Source organism: Schistocerca gregaria, chromosome 3 (assembly GCF_023897955.1).
Source record: "Schistocerca gregaria isolate iqSchGreg1 chromosome 3, iqSchGreg1.2, whole genome shotgun sequence".
NCBI lineage: Eukaryota > Metazoa > Arthropoda > Insecta > Orthoptera > Acrididae > Schistocerca > Schistocerca gregaria.
In genome coordinates, this window is record NC_064922.1 from 264,194,536 (window position 1) to 264,213,484 (window position 18,949).

The 18,949-nt window shown below is 43.5% G+C and overlaps 1 protein-coding gene across 2 annotated transcripts in view; it reads right to left on the reverse strand.

Moving 5' to 3' along the window:
- LOC126354142 (uncharacterized) overlaps nucleotides 1-18,949 on the reverse strand; it is a 285,667-nt gene that overhangs the window by 42,142 nt on the left and 224,576 nt on the right. The window contains exons 6-7 of one of the 2 annotated variants that reach the window (XM_050003553.1): nucleotides 15,454-15,729; nucleotides 1,008-1,238 (exon numbers count right to left, since the gene is read on the reverse strand). In XM_050003553.1, the coding sequence (XP_049859510.1) occupies nucleotides 1,008-1,238; nucleotides 15,454-15,729 (507 nt within the window). Of the gene's footprint in view, nucleotides 1-1,007; nucleotides 1,242-15,453; nucleotides 15,730-18,949 lie in introns of both variants that reach the window. The other variant, XM_050003551.1, reaches the window with a different exon arrangement.

The following is an 18,949-nucleotide window of genomic DNA, read 5'->3' on the forward strand; positions in this document are numbered from 1 at the left end:
AGCAAGGGACACCAGAATTGCGCGAATAAAAGAACACCGTGCCTAATGTGTTCTGGCAGCAGCAGTAGTAATGTATAGGGTCTTGCAGCTCTGTGGGGGCAATGTACAACTACAGCCAAAGGCAGAAGAGTGATATAACTTCTGCAAGCTTGATCCCTCCTTGCCTCTCCCATCCTCTCCCACCACACCACACTCCTGCGCCTGTACCATTGCATCCCAACTGCTCTCCATCCTCGCACTCTCAATACCCTTGCCCAAGGTGGCTTCCGCCAACTCCCCCTCGCTGCTGATGTCCTCTTTCCTTCCATATACTATTCCTACCTGACATAATCCTTCCCTTCCTCTTCCCCTTCCCCCTTTTGCTCCAGGGCTCCCTCTCTCTTCTTTCTCACCACCCTTTCTTCCCCCCCCTCCCCTCTCCCATTTTTCCCACTTCTTCCCCCCTCCCCTTCCCCGGGCTTCCACACTTCACCCTACCCTCTCTCCTCCCTTCTCCCTTTTTCTCTCCCACTGGCTTCTTCTCCCCTCCTTCCCACCTCCTTCCTGTCCCCTACAACAAGTGGCAGCCCCCCCCCCCCCACAATCTCATCAAGAGTTTTCAGTGTTTTCTGTGCCAAAAATCGTCACCAATGTTTAGTGCAACGGTGTTTTCTTCGTTTCTGTGCGTCAGTGTTATCTTCGGTGTGCTCCTTTGTTCGAGTGTCATACTGATTACTTTTGTATGTGCGCACTGTGGACCTTGTTTCTGAAACCAGTGCTTTTTGACGAACGTCTTCACCACTATTCTTGTCTGTGTCTTCTGTTTCTAACATTCATGTATTTCTGTTTCTATATCTCCATATTCGCTATATGTTTTTTCTGTTGGCCGAGGAGCGGCATCTGTACGCCGCTGCCGGCCCACCTTTGTATGGAGGTAAAATACAATAAAGAAAAAAAAAGTGATTTAAATTTAGTACGGCAATAGCTCGATGAAGGTTACCACTGAGGAAGATAGGGAGTGTACTCACTGACGCTGAGTGTTGAGCCGAAGGCCTTGTGCGAGGTGGCGGGCGTCTCCCAGCCGTACACGGAGTGCGAGTCGATGTCTGGGTCAACATCGACAGAGCACACGGTGCTGGTGCGACGCCTGCGGGAGGCGGTGCCGTCCGGCTGCCTCTCCACGTCCTTGTCTTTCTCCAGCGGAGTCTCCTTATCTGTCACCTCCAGCTTCTTCTCCTCCACCGCTTCGTTTTTCCTTTCTGCTGAAATCAAAGTCACATTGCATAACACTGGTTTGAGATTTCACGATAAATGGGCGTGGGAACACGTAGAAATACCGATCTGAATAACCACTAACATCATTTTCCAAAATTTCTGAGAAGGTGATGTGTTCTAGAATAGAGCCAACAATAAAGGATAATATCCCTAGTAAATCATAGTTTGGATTTCAGAAAAGTTGCTCTACTACATTTGCATGTTCACTCACTAAACTTCACAATTATTAAAATAATAATTGGTATTTTCTGCGACCTTAATAGAAGTGTTGAAAGAATTTGGTTCAAAATGGTTCAAATGGCTCTGAGCACTATGGGACTTATCTTTTGAGGTCATCAGTCCCCTAGAACTTAGAACTACTTAAACCTAACTAACCTAAGGACATCACACACAACCATGCCCGAGGCAGGATTCGAACCTGCGACCGTAGCGGTCGTGAGGTTCCAGACTGTAGCGCGTAGAACCGCTCGGCCACCCCGTCCGGCAAAGAATTTGGAATAGATGATAAGACAAAGAGGCTTATTCAGCAAACTCTAACAAACACCTGATCACAAATTAAATTTTTAGTAGAACTGTCAGAGCCCTTTGAAATCAAAATAGGTTTGAGACAAGGAGACAGTCTGTCTCCGATCTTGTTAAACTGTGTTTTAGAAAAGTTATCAGGGAATGGCGAAAACAAATGAGTCAGTTCAACTTTCGAAATGGAATCAGGCTACGCCGCAAACAGTCTGGGCTTACATTTGAATGCCTCGCGTTAGCAGATGATATAGTGTTTTTTGCAGAGAATCTGCAAATTCCTGAAGGAAACAGCAGTGAAAGCAGGATTGCAAATATCTTTTGTGAAGACACAACATATGAAGATAAATGCCACTGATCCAGTCTGGACAATGAGGACCAAGCATGGTGACATCAAAAGATTTCAGAAGTTCAAGTTGTAAGAGGTCCGTGATTAAGGAATTTGTTGCTAGCACACTCGAGCAGATGTAATTTCGATGGATTGCTCACGCGCTGCCTGCGATATGTAAGCTATAAGAGAATCTCAGACCAGAGAGCAGTGTTGTCAGCAGTAGGAACTGTATGTCAGTAGGAGTAAGAAGTTGCTAGGAGTCGTGTGTATCGAGTTGGCTGCACAGGTCGTGTGGAGCGATGGCGGTGCCTGTGCGTTGAAGTATAAGGTAAAAGCAGCCTCGCGCATATGTTCTATTGTAATATCAAGTCCCATGTAAATGTTTTTTAAAAAATCTCTTAATAATAATCATTCATCTCCATTTAAAGAATTTACTAGTTTCTCCAATCCATGGTCATCCCTATTATCGTAAAGAAAAATCAGTTGTTTCCTTTTACACATGACAAATCTATGGACCAGCATTCCACTGGGCTGTGTGATGGTTTATCTGCATTTGTCACTTTTTGTGTAACCATTTGGTCATTCTCTGATTCTTGAAAATGTTTCCCAATTGGATGTGCACTGTTGCTCACTACACCGGAATCAAATAAATCTGATTTACTTTTAGTAATTTGTTCACCTTCGTTAGAAACATGTGTCTGTTCGCTATGTAAATTTTGCAAATCAGGCGTGTCAAACTCTACACCGACAATTGTAACGGTACGTGCCTCGTCATCAATTGTTAAATTTACTGTGGTCACAATTGAATTTGTTTGCTCATCATTAGGATTAAAATCATTACTAGTGATCGGAACGCACTGATTACCTGTAATTAGAGGATTATCACTATTACACTGAGAGTCGCTAGTATTATCGGTCAAATTATTCGAGTCGGCTTTTCCATTCATTGCACATCGCGATTTACGGTTAGCAGTTATTCGCGGCATTTTCACAAATCAAAGTTAAGCACAAAATCAAGCAAAGCAAAGCAAAAATGGAACAAACACAATAACAACAAAGAGTAATAAATTGCCATTTATCTGTGAAAGAAAGAGTGACAAGTTAGTAAATGCGTTGCCCCAGATGCAAACTACATTTAACATTAAGTAAATAAGAGCAGATATAGAACTGACTAATTCTCAGAAATTCACAAAATACGAACCTGGCCGGTTGTCGACGAGTGTAACCTCCCAACATTTAAAAAAAAATTATATAACATTCACATTCAGCGTAACCTCCCAATAAAAAATTCCGTAACCTACCATTAATACAATGTGACTAACATCCTATTAAAATGTGGCTCATATATAACCTTTCAATAATTATGTGACTGTGAATCTAAACTGGTGAGTTTGGACGTCAGCAGTGCTGCGTCATGCCGCTGAAAGATCAAACTGCATAAATTGAAAATTCTTACCTCAATAAGGTCGCCGGATAACGCATATATATCTGCTCCTATAAGAAATTTTTCTGGCACAGCCCAGTGCAATGCTGGCCGATAGATTTGTCATATATAAACGGAAACAACTGATTTTTCTTTACAATAATCGGGATGACCATGGATTGGAGAAACTAGTAAATTCTTTAAGTGGAGACGAATGATTGTCAAAAGTTCATTTTTTTATAAGAAAGATTATTATTAAGAGATTTTTTAAAAACATTTACATGGGACTTGATATTACAATAGAACATATGCGCGAGGCTGCTTTTACCTTACACTACAACGCTCAGGCACCGCCATCGCTCCACACGACCTGTGCAGCCAACTCGATACACACGACTCCTAGCAACTTCTTACTCCTACTGACATATAGTTCCTACTGCTGACAACACTGCTCTCTGGTCTGAGATTCTCTTATAGCTTACATATCGCAGGCAGCGCGTGAGCAATCCATAGAAATTACATCTGCTCGAGTGCGCTAGCAACAAATTTCTTACAAAGTACCTGGGAGAGATTTTGACTCCAAACAACAATGAAAAGGCAGCAACTGAATAACGGGCAAGAAAACTTGAAATAGCATTCAAATTGTGTCAGAACACATACAAATTTAAATCACTCTCATTACAGGCCAAATTCTAGCACCACAGCACAGTCGTCAAACCTGAATGTTTATATGCATCTGGGACAATAGCCAGGAAGGGACTTTCAGACTTGGAAAAGAAAGAAAGGAAATTCCTTAGATTCTTGGGCCCAGAAAAATATCTAATTTATTTACATTCTACCTAAGATCAAATCAAGAACATTACCAACGATTTGAAAATATCAGCACCAGAATGAAGAAAAGAAGACTGTCTTTCTATGGACATGTTCATAGAGATTTCGGGATTGCAGCCTTGTCGCAAACTTAATTGCACGATATTTCGGTTGGACAACTGCCAGCCATCTTCAGGAGAGCCTAACGAGGACTGACAAAGACATTTGTTTCTTTATTGCGATTTCATTCCCCTGCCCCATATGGGCAGGGGAGAACTGTCAGCGGCACAAACCGCCGCTCTTCAGCCGAGTAACATGACGACTAAGACAAGAATAAAATGTTACATATATGAGGCGATAAAAACGAGAACATAAAACAGAGTAAGGGGAGATAATGGAGGTAAAAATACACTGACATGGAGACGTCCATGGGGGGACAATTAAAAAAGTCGACATGAAGCTAGAAAACACAGTTGGCGATTCTTAAAACACAAAGAAGACACTGAAGGCACACGCACAGGTTAAAAGTCGGCCACAGTATTAAAAACACTCCACAACAACACACTTTCAACCCACTTGGAGCACACGAAGACGTTCTCCGCGCCGTCCTATATAGTGCGCTGATGGTACTTCCGCAAATGCGTTGAAGCCGTGGAGACAGAAGGACCACACCGCCCAGCGACAGCGCCCTCGATGGCGGAACTGCAAGACTCAGCTGCCGTCGGTGTTGTCGCTGGCCGCAGCTATTGAAGTCTCCCGGCGTCTTCGTCTCGAGCAAATTTCGGAGATGACGGGATTCCACGCGTTATCCAGTTGGTAACCACTGTCACAGTTCATTAAATTTTCCGCAATGCGTATTTCAACGGATTCTCTGATAATGGAGTCCCAAAAGGTTGTTGCTGTGGCCAAAATCGAAGTTTTGTCATACTCCATTGAATGTCCGTTGGAAATACACTGTTCCGCAACTGCAGACTTGATGTGTTGCAGTAGGCAAGTGCAACGCTGATGTTCCGTACAACGCTCTTCAACTGTACGCGTTGTCTGTCCTATATAGTCCATACCAAACTGACACGGTTTCCGCAGTAACAACTCAACCCTCACCGATCCCAGAAGATCAGAAATCTTAGAAGGTGGACGAAAAACCACTTTCACATGAAAATTATTAATAACCGTCGCTATTTTGAAGGAGATATTTCCAACGAAGGGAAGAAAAGCTAGGGACTTGGTTGATGCGTTCTACTCTTTATCCACTTCCCGGTTCCTGGCTTTAGTTGCGGAAAATCTAATGAACCGTGACAGTGGTTACCAACTGAATAACGCGTGGAACCCCATCATCTCCGAAGACTGGAAGACTTCGATAGCTGCGGCCAGCGCCAATACCGACGGTAGCTGAGTCTTGCAGTTCCACCATCGAGGGCGCTGTCGCTGGGCGGTGGGGTCCTTCTGTCTCCGCGACTTCAACGCATTCGTGGCAGTATTATTTAGGACGGAGCGGAGAACGTCTTCGTCAGTCCTCGTTCGGCTCACCTGAAGATGGCTAGCAGTAGTACAGCTGAAATATCGTGGAATGAAGTTTGTGACGACCGGCTGCAATCCCGAAATCTCTTTGAGTAGTTGATTCGCCGGTAAAATTTTAAATTTCTATGGACATATTAAAAGAATGGAATCAGAGAGGGTCGCCAACAAGACTCCTCCCTTCCAGGAGAACAGGAAGACACAAGTTCCATTGGTGATAGAAGTGCACTGGGATCCAGAAAAATGCGGGATCGCGGCAGAAGAAATTGTGAACAGGCAGATCCTTAGGAAAAAGTTTGCGGAGGTGAAGGATTTCTTCGAGGGGAAAACGAGGAAGAACAGAGTATTGTCGGCAGAAGAACGTGCACGAATGAGCCAACGAATGAAGGAGTACTGGCGAAAGAGGAAGGAAGAGAACTTTAGAAAGTAAGGGAAGCAGTGTAAAGTGGTAGCCCATAGATGGCTGTAACGAAAATAAATAAATAATATATATTGGGGCAACGTATTCTATGCGTTTACTCATTCCAACGATTCCCAAACTTAGGGCGGAATTCAATGCGAGATGCTTTTAATAGCTTCCACAAGGAAGCTCTGTCTCAAAATCTGACAGAAAATCCGACGAGATTCTGGTCGCACTAAAGTGTATCGGCGGCAAGGCATTACCAATATCTTTACTGAGTGATACCAGCTGTAATATTACTGACTGAAGCGGCACTAAAGGGCAGTTATTAAACTTACTTTTCCGAAATTTCTTCACGAAAGAAGATGGAGCAAATCTTCTAGAATTCGAACCAAGAACAGCTGTCAACATGAGTAACTTAGAAGTAAAGGTCTTAGGTGCAGCAAAACAGCTTACATCAGTTAATAAGGCGGTCTTCCGGTCCGGATTACATACCAATTACGTTTCCTTTAGAGTATGCTGAAACAATAGCCCCAGACTTTGCAGTTATTCACAACCTCTCACTCGAAGAAAGATATGCACTAAAGGACTGGAAAGTGGCACACAGGTCACACCAATACTCAAGAAAGGAGAGGGAGTAATCCGATGAATTACAGGCTCATATCGCTGACGTCGATTTGCAGTAGGATTATGGAACATTTACTGTGTTCGAACATTATTAGTTACCTTGAATGAAACAATCTCTTGACACATATTCAGCACGAGTTCAGAAAATATTGTTATTGTGAAACACAACTCGACCTTTATTTGCATGAAGTAACGAGTGCTATAGACAGGGGATCTCAAGTTGATTCCATGTTTCCACATTTCCAGAAGGCTTTTGACGCCATTCCTCAGAAGAGACTTCTAATCAAATTGTTTATCTATGGAATATCGCTTATATTGTGCAACTATTATTCGCGATTTCCAGTCAGAAAGGTCGCAATACGTTGTAATCGATGGAAAATCATTGAGTAAAATAGAAGTGATATCCGGTGTTCCCCAAGGAAGTGTTAGAGGCCCTCTGCGGTTCCTAATCTATATAAATGATTTAGATGATGATCTGAGCAGCCCCCTCAGATTGTTTGCAGACGATCCCGTTATTTTCCATATACTAAAGTCATCATAAGATCAAAACCAATTCCAAAATGTTTTAGACGAAATACCTGAATGGTGAGCAAAGTGGCAATTGTCTCTGAATAAAGAAACGTATAAGGTCATCCACAAGAGTACGAATAGAAATCCATTAAATTTCGGTTATACGATAAATCACATAAATTTAAAGTCTGTCAAATCATTCATATATCTAGGAATTACAACTACGAACAACTTCAGTTGGAACTATCACATAGATAATGATGTGGGGAAGGCAAACCAAATACTGCGTTTTATTGGCAGGATAGGATTGACGGAGAACATCGAAAGATTCCAAAGAAGGCCAGCTCGTTTTCTACTATCGCGATGTAGTGGAGAGAGTCTCAAGGATGATAAGAGAGTTCGGGTGGCTATAATTAAAAGAAAGGTGGTTTCCGCTGTGGCGAGATATTTTCATGAAATTTCAATCAGCAAATTTCTCCTCTGAATGTGGAAGTATTTTACTGTCGCAAACCTAAATAAGAAGAAAAGATTATCGCAGTAAAAGGAGAGAAATCAGATCTCGTACAGAAAGATTTTAGTGTTTTTTTTCCACATGCTATTAGAGAGTAGGACGGTAGAGAAATTGTCTGAATGTGGTTCGAAGAACGCTCTGCTTGGCACTTAAGTGTGAACTGTAGAGTAATCACGTAGATGTAGACGTAGATGTACATGTAAACGCTGGGTTTCCGTCGAGGTACTTACGTAAGTAGGTCACATATTACATATGGATTCTTAGAAGTTGTATGTACGCAAGAAAAAACCGAATGCTTTGCTCTTGCTCCTCCTTTGTTTCTTAGTTAGTAAGTCTATAATTCAGTTAGGAATGAGTGAGCGATTTAGCTCCGCAACGGCTGAAAGAGGGGGAAGCATTCATTACGCTGGTCGGGTCTATACCCTTGCGAAAATCGCGTTCACGATGTTTTTAAAGCAACCAACATGACTACGCGTTAAATGTACACAAAGACTTTATGATTCTGGCTGCAACTAAGGGCTTTTATCGTGCACAAAGAGCTAAGCACATGATTCTCTTATACCGTGAATGCAACAAGACGACGTAGACGCTTTGACGCATGGACTGACGTACTGCACAACAAAGAAGGATTTAACGGTGTACAAAGAATACTCATTTTTCTCTCTTTTGGATATAACGGTTAAACAGTTCAAAGCAAATATTTCTTCACAGTGGAAAAAGGCGTCCGTAGTGATAAAGTACCGGGAATATTTTAAGAAAAATACGGTCCGAAAAATTCCAAGAGACACGGTATTAATTTGACGTCACTTACAATAACTCTACACCCTCCTGCACAAATATATGAACCAGTATAATTTGTTGATGTATTCTCATACACCGTTATTTCTCCAAATAGGCTAGTCATTATATGCTGAATGAAGTGTGACAGCTATTAAAGAGCATAACTTCTAGTAGAGACAAAGAGAAAGAGAGAGAGAGAGAGAGAGAGAGAGAGAGAGAGAGAGAGTGTTCCATATCCTTCTGAGGACATCCAGACTTACAGTCTCTGTTGGTGGTGGGGTCTTCAGTCCGAAGACTGGTTTGTTGCAGTTCTGCATAACTGCTGCAACAAATTCAAATGAAAACCGAAAACTCACCAGAATGGGACCATAGAATGGTTCCATTCAAAAGTAATCGCCACACGTGTTAAAACGTTTTTCCACTGGGAGTCGAGACAATCAATTCATGTTTCGTAGGAAACAGTCTGCTGCTCATGGATGCAGAACAGTACCCGCTCTTGCACTTGTCCGACTGAAATCGACGTCCACGTATTTGTTCAGGTCACCAAAGATGTAAAAATCACATGGTGAAAGATCCGTGCTGTACAGTAGACGTTTTAGTGTTTACCAATAAAATTACGGAAGCATAGCCTCCGTAGGAATGGCAGTGTTGGGGGTGGGCATTGTCGTGAAACAGGGTAATTCCATCCGACAGTACTCCCAGAGCCAGAGGCTGAGCGAGAAAGCCAACACTGGAAACATTTCATATCTCCCCATGCAAAGAAATCCAAAGTTGTTCATACAAGTCCTGGTAAGGTCACGATGACCTTATTCTTCAATTGCAGGGCCCATCTGGTCGTCCAGTTCCTCGAGCCTTGAGCCACAGGCAATGCGCAACGCTATGAAGGCACTTTACAGAAACTGCGACGTGCCAACAAGTCAAAACGCCAGGAAATGCTGACGGACGGAATCACACTGTTGCACGATTATGTCCGTCCCCACTCTGCCAACCGGATGAAGGCGATTTGATTGGGAAGCAGTGAAAGATCCTTCGTATAGCCCGGATCTTTCACCGTGTTTGGCAACCTGGCGAATGACATGCATGGACTCCGGTTTCAGTTGGACGAGGAAGTGAAAGAGCGGGTGCAGTTGTTGATCCATTAGCGGCCGACTACGTTATACGAAATAGGACTTGATCGTTTCGATTCCCTATGGGATAAATGTCTTAAGGCGTGTGGTGATTAAATTTGAATGAAACCATTTCGTGTTCCCTTTGTGGCGGGTGTTTGGTTTTCATTTGACTGTCCCTTATACATCAGATTTTTGTATCCTCCACATCTTCCTCCACTATTATATTGACGATTTTTGGATGCCTCAGCATGTGTCCTATCAACCGATTGCACCATTTAGTCAAGTTTTCCTTTTTTTTCTCCCCAGTACCATTCAGTGCCTCGTCAGCAGTTAGTTATCCGATCTACCGATGTAAACTTCAGCATTCTCCTGGAGCACCACATTTCAAAAGCTTCTATTCTCTTCTTGTCTGAAGTATTTATCGTCCATATTACACTCGCAAGTTTATATCCTCGCTACTTCGGACATTACCCAAACAGAAAAATTATCTACCACTTCTAGTGCCTCATTTCCTAATAGAATTACCTCAGCATCGCTGATCTGATTCGACTACATCCATTACCTTTCTTTTATTTTTGTTGATGTTAATCTCACGACATCTTCTGAGAACACTATCTGTTACGTCGAAATGCTCTTCCAAATCCTTTGCTGTCTCTGACAGAATTACAGCGTCTTCGATAAAGTCCAAAAATTTTGATTTCTTCTCCGTGGTTTTAATTCTCTTGAAACATTTTTCCTTGCTTTCCTGCACAGCATGCTCATTGTACAGATTGAATGATATCACGGCTAGGATACAGCATTGTCTCATTGGCTTCTAACTCCTATTCCGAACCGACAGAGAGAAATGGCAGCGCGTAGGATCAGTCAGCTTGGTCGTCAGGTCTGTGCGTTTCGACCGCTCGATATCAGGAGCCCCAATTATTTAGCTGACCCACTATCTTCCACAGGGCACTATATCGGGACCGATGCATCACATCCGATATCATACCCCACATGTACTGTATGTAGGCGATGGACTAGGCCTATACCCAGCAGTGGAATAATAGAGACTTACGGATTAGGCCTAGTCCAGCCGTGGAATAAGAGAGGCTGAAGGAAGAAGCTCCGATCAACAAGCGAGTATTACGGAAATTCCGTTAGAACTTAAAATGTGAATTCTTGGAGGGAATACGACGTTCTTTTCGCGAAAAATTATCGAAAAAATTTCCGGAATTTTTTGCTGAATGCGAAACGATTTTACTCCCACCAATATACATTTCGCGTAAGGAACGGGAAGAGAAGATAGAAATTTGGACTCGTTTGGAGGCATTTTACTTCGATGGTAGCAGAAGTCCTTCACTTTGTCTGCTTTGTGGTCACCAATTCTGATGTGAAATTTATGATTAAGCTGATTTCTGCTACTACTCATAATTTTCGTCTTTCTTCGATTTGCCCTTAGTCCGTATTCTGTACTCGTTAGAGTGTTCGTACCATTCAACAACAATAAGGGAAGACATCACTGCCGAATTAGTTCCCAAAGCGAGCAGACAACAATGGAGCATATAGACATGTATAATAAATGTATTTCACGTACTGTGAAAACTCAGCTGTAATTTTGCAATTAATTTAACGCCACTGTATTTCCTGATTTAACAGCAAACATTCTAGTAACATGGGTAGGTAAATGAGAACGGAAGATATCAAATCGAAGAAATAATCTGGTTTCGAACACGTAGCGCAGAAGTGCCAAGCCATACGCTGCTAAATGTGCCAACGCTTCAACAGAACCGTAAGCGCGATGAAAGGCATCTAAATTGCGTGGAAAACGTTGACCGCCGAGACACGTGTTCCCTTAATTTGACTCCTCTTCCAGTGAGCGAAGTTTCTGGAAAATCAGGTTATGGCACTTGCAGTGTCCTTCTTGTCGCTTTACGAAAGGGAATGAACAGCAGCAGTACGAGGTACCCTCCAGCGTGCATCATACGAGGTGTCACAATAAAGCAATGAGATTAATTTTTTTTGCAAGATGTGGCAACCCTGCACGCTTGCACAAGCACAATATCCTTGAACGTCGTCTATAAGCAGCTTCTAGTCCAAGCGGCACATCGATGCAGCTGCTCAGTCGTGAGTTGTGCTGTAATAAGTTAATACGTGTTTGCGTCTCTCGTCACGAAAATGGAACCGCATAATACTGTGCAACGGTATGCCATTTCTTTTTGCGTTAAATTGGGTGAAAACGCGACGAAAACTTTTGGTAAGCTTGAAAAGGCTTTTGGAGAGGAGGTTATGTCAAGGGCTAACGTTTCTCGTTGACATAAAATGTTTAGTGAAGGCAGAACGATTGTTGAAGATGAAGACCACAGTGGATGACTATCAACCTCACGGACAGATGCCAACTTGGGCATGGTGCGTGAACTAGTACGATCTGATCGAAGATTATCCGTGAAAATTATTGCAGAGGAACTGAACATCAATCGAGAAACGGTTCGTCAATAATAACTGAAGATTCTGCATTACGATAATGCGCCATCCCATACTGCTCTGTCAGTATAGCAATTTTTAACCTCAAAACAAATTTCAGTACTACCACAGCCACCTTATTCACCAGATATAGCTCTGTACGACTTTTTTCTATTTCCAATAGTCGAAAATGCGGTCAATGAATACCATTTTCAAACAACACAAGATGTTCAAAGAGCTGTGACGAGGGTCTTGGAGGATATTACAGAAGATGAGTTCTTGAAATGTTACCATCAATGGCAGAAACGCTGAAAAAAGTGTGTGCAATCAGAAGGGAACTACTTTGAAGGAGACAACACCAAACTTGACTAAAACGGTAAGCAACTTTTTTTTCACGTCAGTCTCATTAATTTATTGTCGCACCTCGTATAGTGACACACGGAATATGTACAGTGTGTACACCGATGAACCAAAACATCATGAACACTGGGCACCGCGAGATTGAATGCCTTTCACTGGTGTTGCGGGCACGTGACGCAGTAAGGAAAGCATGTGAGCGGAAGAGAGACGAATGAGCAGTCATTATAGAAAAGTTGCGGGCAACAGATGCGGAAATCCAAGGATATAAGCGGTTTTGACGTAGGGAACATTGTTGTGGCGCTTCGGTTGGAATCGAGAATCTATGAAAAGGCGAAGCTGCTGTCCTGTTGGCGTACTTCTGTCGTGAGCAGCTATGGAAAGTGGTTGAAGGGTAATGGCGTAGGTAGTATGGTACTGGACGCCCACCTCTTGTCGCAAAACGTAGAGGTCAGAGGATTCCCCATTGTGGAATCGAGGACAGGCAGCGATCTGTGGTAGATCTCGCGACAGAGAAAAATGCTGGTGCCGGCACAAGCGTTTCGGAGCATGTTCAAAGGCCATGAAGCTCCACATCATACGACCCCTACGTGTTCCTGTGTTGACACAAAGACATTGCGAGTTGTGATTGGAGTGGGCACAGGATCACTGAGTTTTCACCGTGGATCAATAGAAACGTGTCGCTTGTCCAATGAGAAGCGTTTCAGCTCCATGGCTGAGTTCTTACACACCGCCATCCAGACGAATAGCTGCACGAAACATGCACCGCTCCACAGATGCAAGCTGGTGAGAGCCGAATTATGATGTGGGGCACATTTAGTTGGGCTTCCATGGGGTCTGTGGTGGTAATCTGAGGCATCATGACAGCACTGAACTGCGCGGACGTTATTGTGGCCCACCTACATCGTTTTGGAATCCGTGGTGGTTGGCATTCCATTCAAAATACCTCGTTATGTTTGAGATCAGAATATGTTCTAAGATTCTACAACGAATCTATGTCAAGGATATGGGATGATTTTTTTCAAGATCAGCTCTACTGCCCTTGTAAATGGGTATGACCTGTGTTTTCTTCCAATTACTCAACATGGTAGGATGTTCAAGGGGTCTACGGCAGATTATAGTTTGAAGACGGACTAACTCAGCCACCAATTCGTTATAGAACCTGATATGGATTCCTTCGGGCCCTGAAGCTTTGTTCAATTTTAACGATTTCCGGAATTTCATACTACCGCTCACACTAATACTTATTCATCTTTTGCAGTGGTTTAAGGATTAATTTGGGGCAATTCTTATGGGTTTTCCATTGTAAAGGAATAGTTAAAACAGAATCAAGCATTTCAGCTTTTGTTTTGCTACCCTCTATTTCAGTTCCTATTTCATTCACTGTATAATGGACACTAACTTTGTTGCCGAAAACAGCCTTTACATATGACCAGAATTTCTTTGGGTTCTGTGAAACGTCACTTAACAATAATCTGCTACAGTAGTCACTGAAGGGATGACGCATTGCTCTCAACAGACAAATACGTGTTACTCGGCATCTCTATCTATGTCCCTACACTTTGTTTTATGCAGTAAAATGTTTCTTTACACTAACTGTATACCACGGATGCTTCCCTCCATTATGAAAGATTCTGCTAGGTACATCTCTCCAGAGCATGGTTAACTATTCTTTTAATCTTTAATCAGAGTTCCTACGCTCCCACTCTGTGCTGAGAGTTTCAAGTTTCTCATTGAGATATGACACTTGTGATTTTTTTTATCTAGTTTACTGAACACGTATATCTTTTTGCTAGGTTTAGTTGTGATTTGTACTTTGATAATCGCTGTTGCCTCAACTGCACCTGATATCAGTTTTGATGTGGACGTCCTCAACAAGGTTCTGTCTACTTGTCTTTAGGTGCCACTCTATTTCCATTATGAGTGGGGCTCGTAACGATCTCTTCGAGGTAGTTTTCACAAAATGCACTTGCTATTGTTTCACAGGATGTCCTATCCCACCTACCATTAACAAAACTACAATTTTCCCAATTGATTGTTGGACGATTAATATATGGCGATGCCATCTTTCAGCAGGATAAGTGTCCTTGTTGAAAGGTCACTATAGTGAATTCACACTGATGTCTCGACCAGCAAATGTGCCTGATTTGTACCCATTGGGACACATATCGGGCGCCAGCTGCGTGACTGTAAACCACCGTCCTGTAATTTATGGGAACTGCTTGACCGGTGCATAGACATCTGGTTGGTTGGTTAGTTGTTCAGGGAAGGAGACCAGACAGCGTGGTCATCGGTCTCATCGGATTGGAGAAGGATATGGAAGGAAGTCGGCCGTGCCCTTTCAGAGGAACCATCCCGGCATTTGCCTGGAGTGACTTAGGGAAATCACGGAAAACCTAAATCAGGATGGCCGGACGCGGGATTGAACCGCCGTCCTCCCGAATGCGAGTCCAAGACATCTGGTGTCCGCTCCGACAGCTGAGTCGTCGGTGTGACAGATTGTCGTCCTACGGGCCCGGTTTCGATTCCCGGCGGGGTCGGGCAGTTTCTCCACTCCGGGACTGGGTGTTGTGCTGTCTTCACAATCATTTCATCCCCATCCGGCGCGCAGGTCTCCCATGTGGCGTCGAATGTAATAAGCCCTTCACCTAGGCGGCGAGACCTGCCCTGCAAGGGGCCTCCCGGCCAATGACGCCAAACGCTCATTTCCATTGACATCTGGTGCCACATGCTTCCGGAATCCTGTCAAGGCTCGCAGCTGTATTGTGCCTGCATAGTGGACCAACACGCTGTTCAACTGGTGTCCATAATGATTCGGCCCACCGTTGTAGATTTGCTGGGGGCTGCGGTGAGCCAGTGGGTGGTACCAACCTTGCGGATCGGGCGGCAGCGGCGCGGGCTTCATGTGCCAGCGCACGGGCTGCAGCAGCAGCGCGGCGACCACGCTGTGCAGCGAGAGGCCTCCGATGATGAGGGCGGCGCCCGCCGTGCTGTAGTTGCGCAGCAGCAGCGTCACCAGCTGCGGCATCACCACCGGCCCCAGACCCATCAGCGAGATGGACACCCCGGCCGCGCGGCTGCGCAGCTCCTTGAAGTACGAGTTGAACGCCAGGCTGAGCGCCGCCGTCAGCATCTGGTTCCCCACCGCTGCAGAAACAGTACCGCACCAGTGTGACCAACAGGACCAACAGTGAAAAGACAAGCACTCTGAAACTTCCTGGCAGATTAAACCTGTGTGCCGGACCGCGACTCGAACTCGGGACCTTTGCCTTTCGCGGGCAAGTGCCCTACGATCTGAGCTACCCAAGCACGACTCACGCCCCCTACTCACAGCTTTACTTCCGCCAGAACCTCGTCAGTTTTAATCTGCCAGGAAGTTTCATATCAACGCACACTCCGGTGCACAGTGAAAATCTCATTCTGGAGACAGGCACTGTGCTTCCGCGAAAGTTATTCACTGGTTGCTTCGAAATTTTGACACAATGTTGCAGGCGGTTATGCACATCCTTTATGTTCCTAATTTGTAATATATATAACATATAAATGCAGTAAATGAAGCAGGCAAAAAGGTATTGTACGTCTCCAAAATGAGATCGACAGGAAGTGCAAAATGGCAAAGCAGGGATGGACAGAAGACAAATGTAAGGATGTAGAGGCTTATCTCACGAGGGGTAAGATAGATACTGTCTACAGGAAAATTAAAGAGACCTTTGGAGAAAAGACAACCACTTGTATGAAAATCAAGAGCTCAGATGGGATACCAATCCTAAGCAAAGAAAGGAAGGCAGAAAGGTGGAAGGAGTATATAGAGGGTCTAAACAAGGGCGATGTACTTGAGAACAATATTATGAAATTGGAAGAGGATATAGATGAAGATGTAATGGGAGATATGATACTGCGTGAAGAGTTTGACAGAGCACTGAAAGACCTAAGTCGAAACAAGGCCCCAGGAGTAGACAACATTCCATTAGAATTACTGACAGCTTTGGGAGAGCCAGTCCTGACAAAACTGGTGAGCAAGATGTATGAGAGAGGCGAAATACCCTCTGACTTCCCAAAGAAAGCAGGTGCTGATAGATGTGAAAATTACCGAACTATCACTTTAATAAGTCACGGGTGCAAAATACTAACGCGGATTCTTTACAGACAAATGAAAAAAAATGTGGAAACCGACCTCAGGGAAGATCAGTTTGGATTCCTTAGAAATATTGCAACACGTGAGGCAATACTGACCCTACGACGTATCTTAGAAGATAGGTAAGGAAAGGCAAACCTACGTTTCTAGCATTTGTAGACTTAGAGAAAGCTTTTGACAATGTTGACTGGAATACTCTCTTTCAAATTCTGACGGTGGCAAGGGTAAAATAAAGGGAGCTAAAGACTATTCACAATTTGTACAGAAACCAGAGACATGAAAGGGAAGGGAGTGAGACAGGGTTGTACCCTCTCCCCGATGTTATTCAGTCTGTAAACAAAAGAGAAGTTCGGACTCGGTATTAAAATCCATGGAGAAGAAACAAAAACTTTGAGGTTTGTCGATAACATTGTAATTCTGTCAGAGACCGCAAAGGACTTGAAGAGTTGTTGAACGGAACGGATAGTGTCTTGAAAGAAGGATGTAAGATGAACATTAACAAAAGCAAAATGAGGATAATGGAATGTAGTCGAATGAAATCGGGTGATGCTGAGGGAACTAGATTAGGAAATGAGACGCTTAAAGTAGTAAAGGAGTTTGCTATTTGGGGAACAAAATAACTGATGATGGTCGAAGTAGAGAGGATGTAAAATGTAGACTGGCAGTGGCAAAGAAAGCCTGTCTGAAGAAGAGAAACTTGTTAACATTGAGTTAGATTTAAGTTTAAGGAAGTCGTTTATGAAAGTATTTGTATGAAGTGTAGCCATATATGGAATTGAAACATGGACGATAAATGCTTTGGACAAGAAGAGAATAGAAGCTTTCGAAATGTGGTCCTAGAGAAGAATGCTGAAGATTAGATGTGTAGATCACATAAGTGATGAGGAGGTACTGAATAGAATTGGGGACGAGTTTGTGGCACAACTTGACTAGAAGAAGGGATCGGTTGGTAGGACATATTCTGAGGCATCAAGGGATCACCAATTTAGAACTGGAGGGCAGCGTGGAGGGTAAAAATCATAGGAGGAGACCAAGAGATGAATACACTAAGCAGATTCAGAAGGATGTAGGCTCCAGTAGGTACTGGGAGATGAAGAAGCTTGCACAGGATAGAGTAGCATGGAGAGCTGCACCAAACCAGTCTCCGGACTGAAGACCACAACAAACAACAATAATATATAAATAAACGTGTGACGTATAAAGGAGAAATATTGTTACCAAAAATCTCGAAAAATTCTTGAACGATTTGGTTGGGTGATTGATATGGGGGAGCGGACCAAACAGCAAGGTTTGAAAATTTTGGAAAATTGGGGTAATTTTCTGTGGGATCAAGCTGCTGAGGTCATCGGTAACCAGGCTTTACTTAATCTAACTTAAACTAAATTTCGCTAAGGACGAAACACACACCCATGCCCGAGGGCGCACTTGAACCTTCGACGGGGGAAGCGGCTCGAACCGTGGAAAGGCGCATGAGACAGAGCGGGTAACCCGCGTGGAATACAGCAAGATCATCAGTCCCATCGGATTAGGGAAAGATGGAAAAGGATTAGCGGTGCCCTTTCAAAGCAATCATCCCGGAATTTTCCAGGAGCAATTTAGTGAAATCACGGAAAATCTAAATCAGGATGGCCAAACGGGCTTTGAACCGTCGTCCTCCCGATTGCTAAATACTCCACCAGCACGCTCGATCTAGACCGATTTACTTAAGACTTTAAGAGGTTACTCTAATAAACGTTTGGAATAGGATATATTTGTTTCAGTACAAACAACAATACACAAGTTTCCTGTTAAAACCGATTGTGAAAAAGTAAATTTTCTGGTGTAAAGACGCGCGGTTTTGTTTCCGTTGTCGCAGCCAGTTTTAACTACCATACCGGGGCATTCAAAAAATTGGACAAACTGTATCTCGCATATAAATTCTTTCTCGTTATGGGCACGTATTTTAAACGTAAATTGTTTACGCAAGAAAGTGCTGTTTCGTTTTCTTCCTCGCAAACGGTTTCCACAAAAACCAGGAAAGTTGTATTTCTGGATTATTGAAGATGATGGTTTGTTCAAATGGTTCAAATGGCTCTAAGAGCTATGGGACTTAACATATGACGTCATCAGTCCCCTAGACTTTGAACTACTTAAACCTACCTAGCCTAAGCACGTGATACACATCCATGCCCGAGGGAGGACAGGAACCTGCGACCATAGCTGCAGCGCGGTTCCAGACTGAAGCGCCTGGAA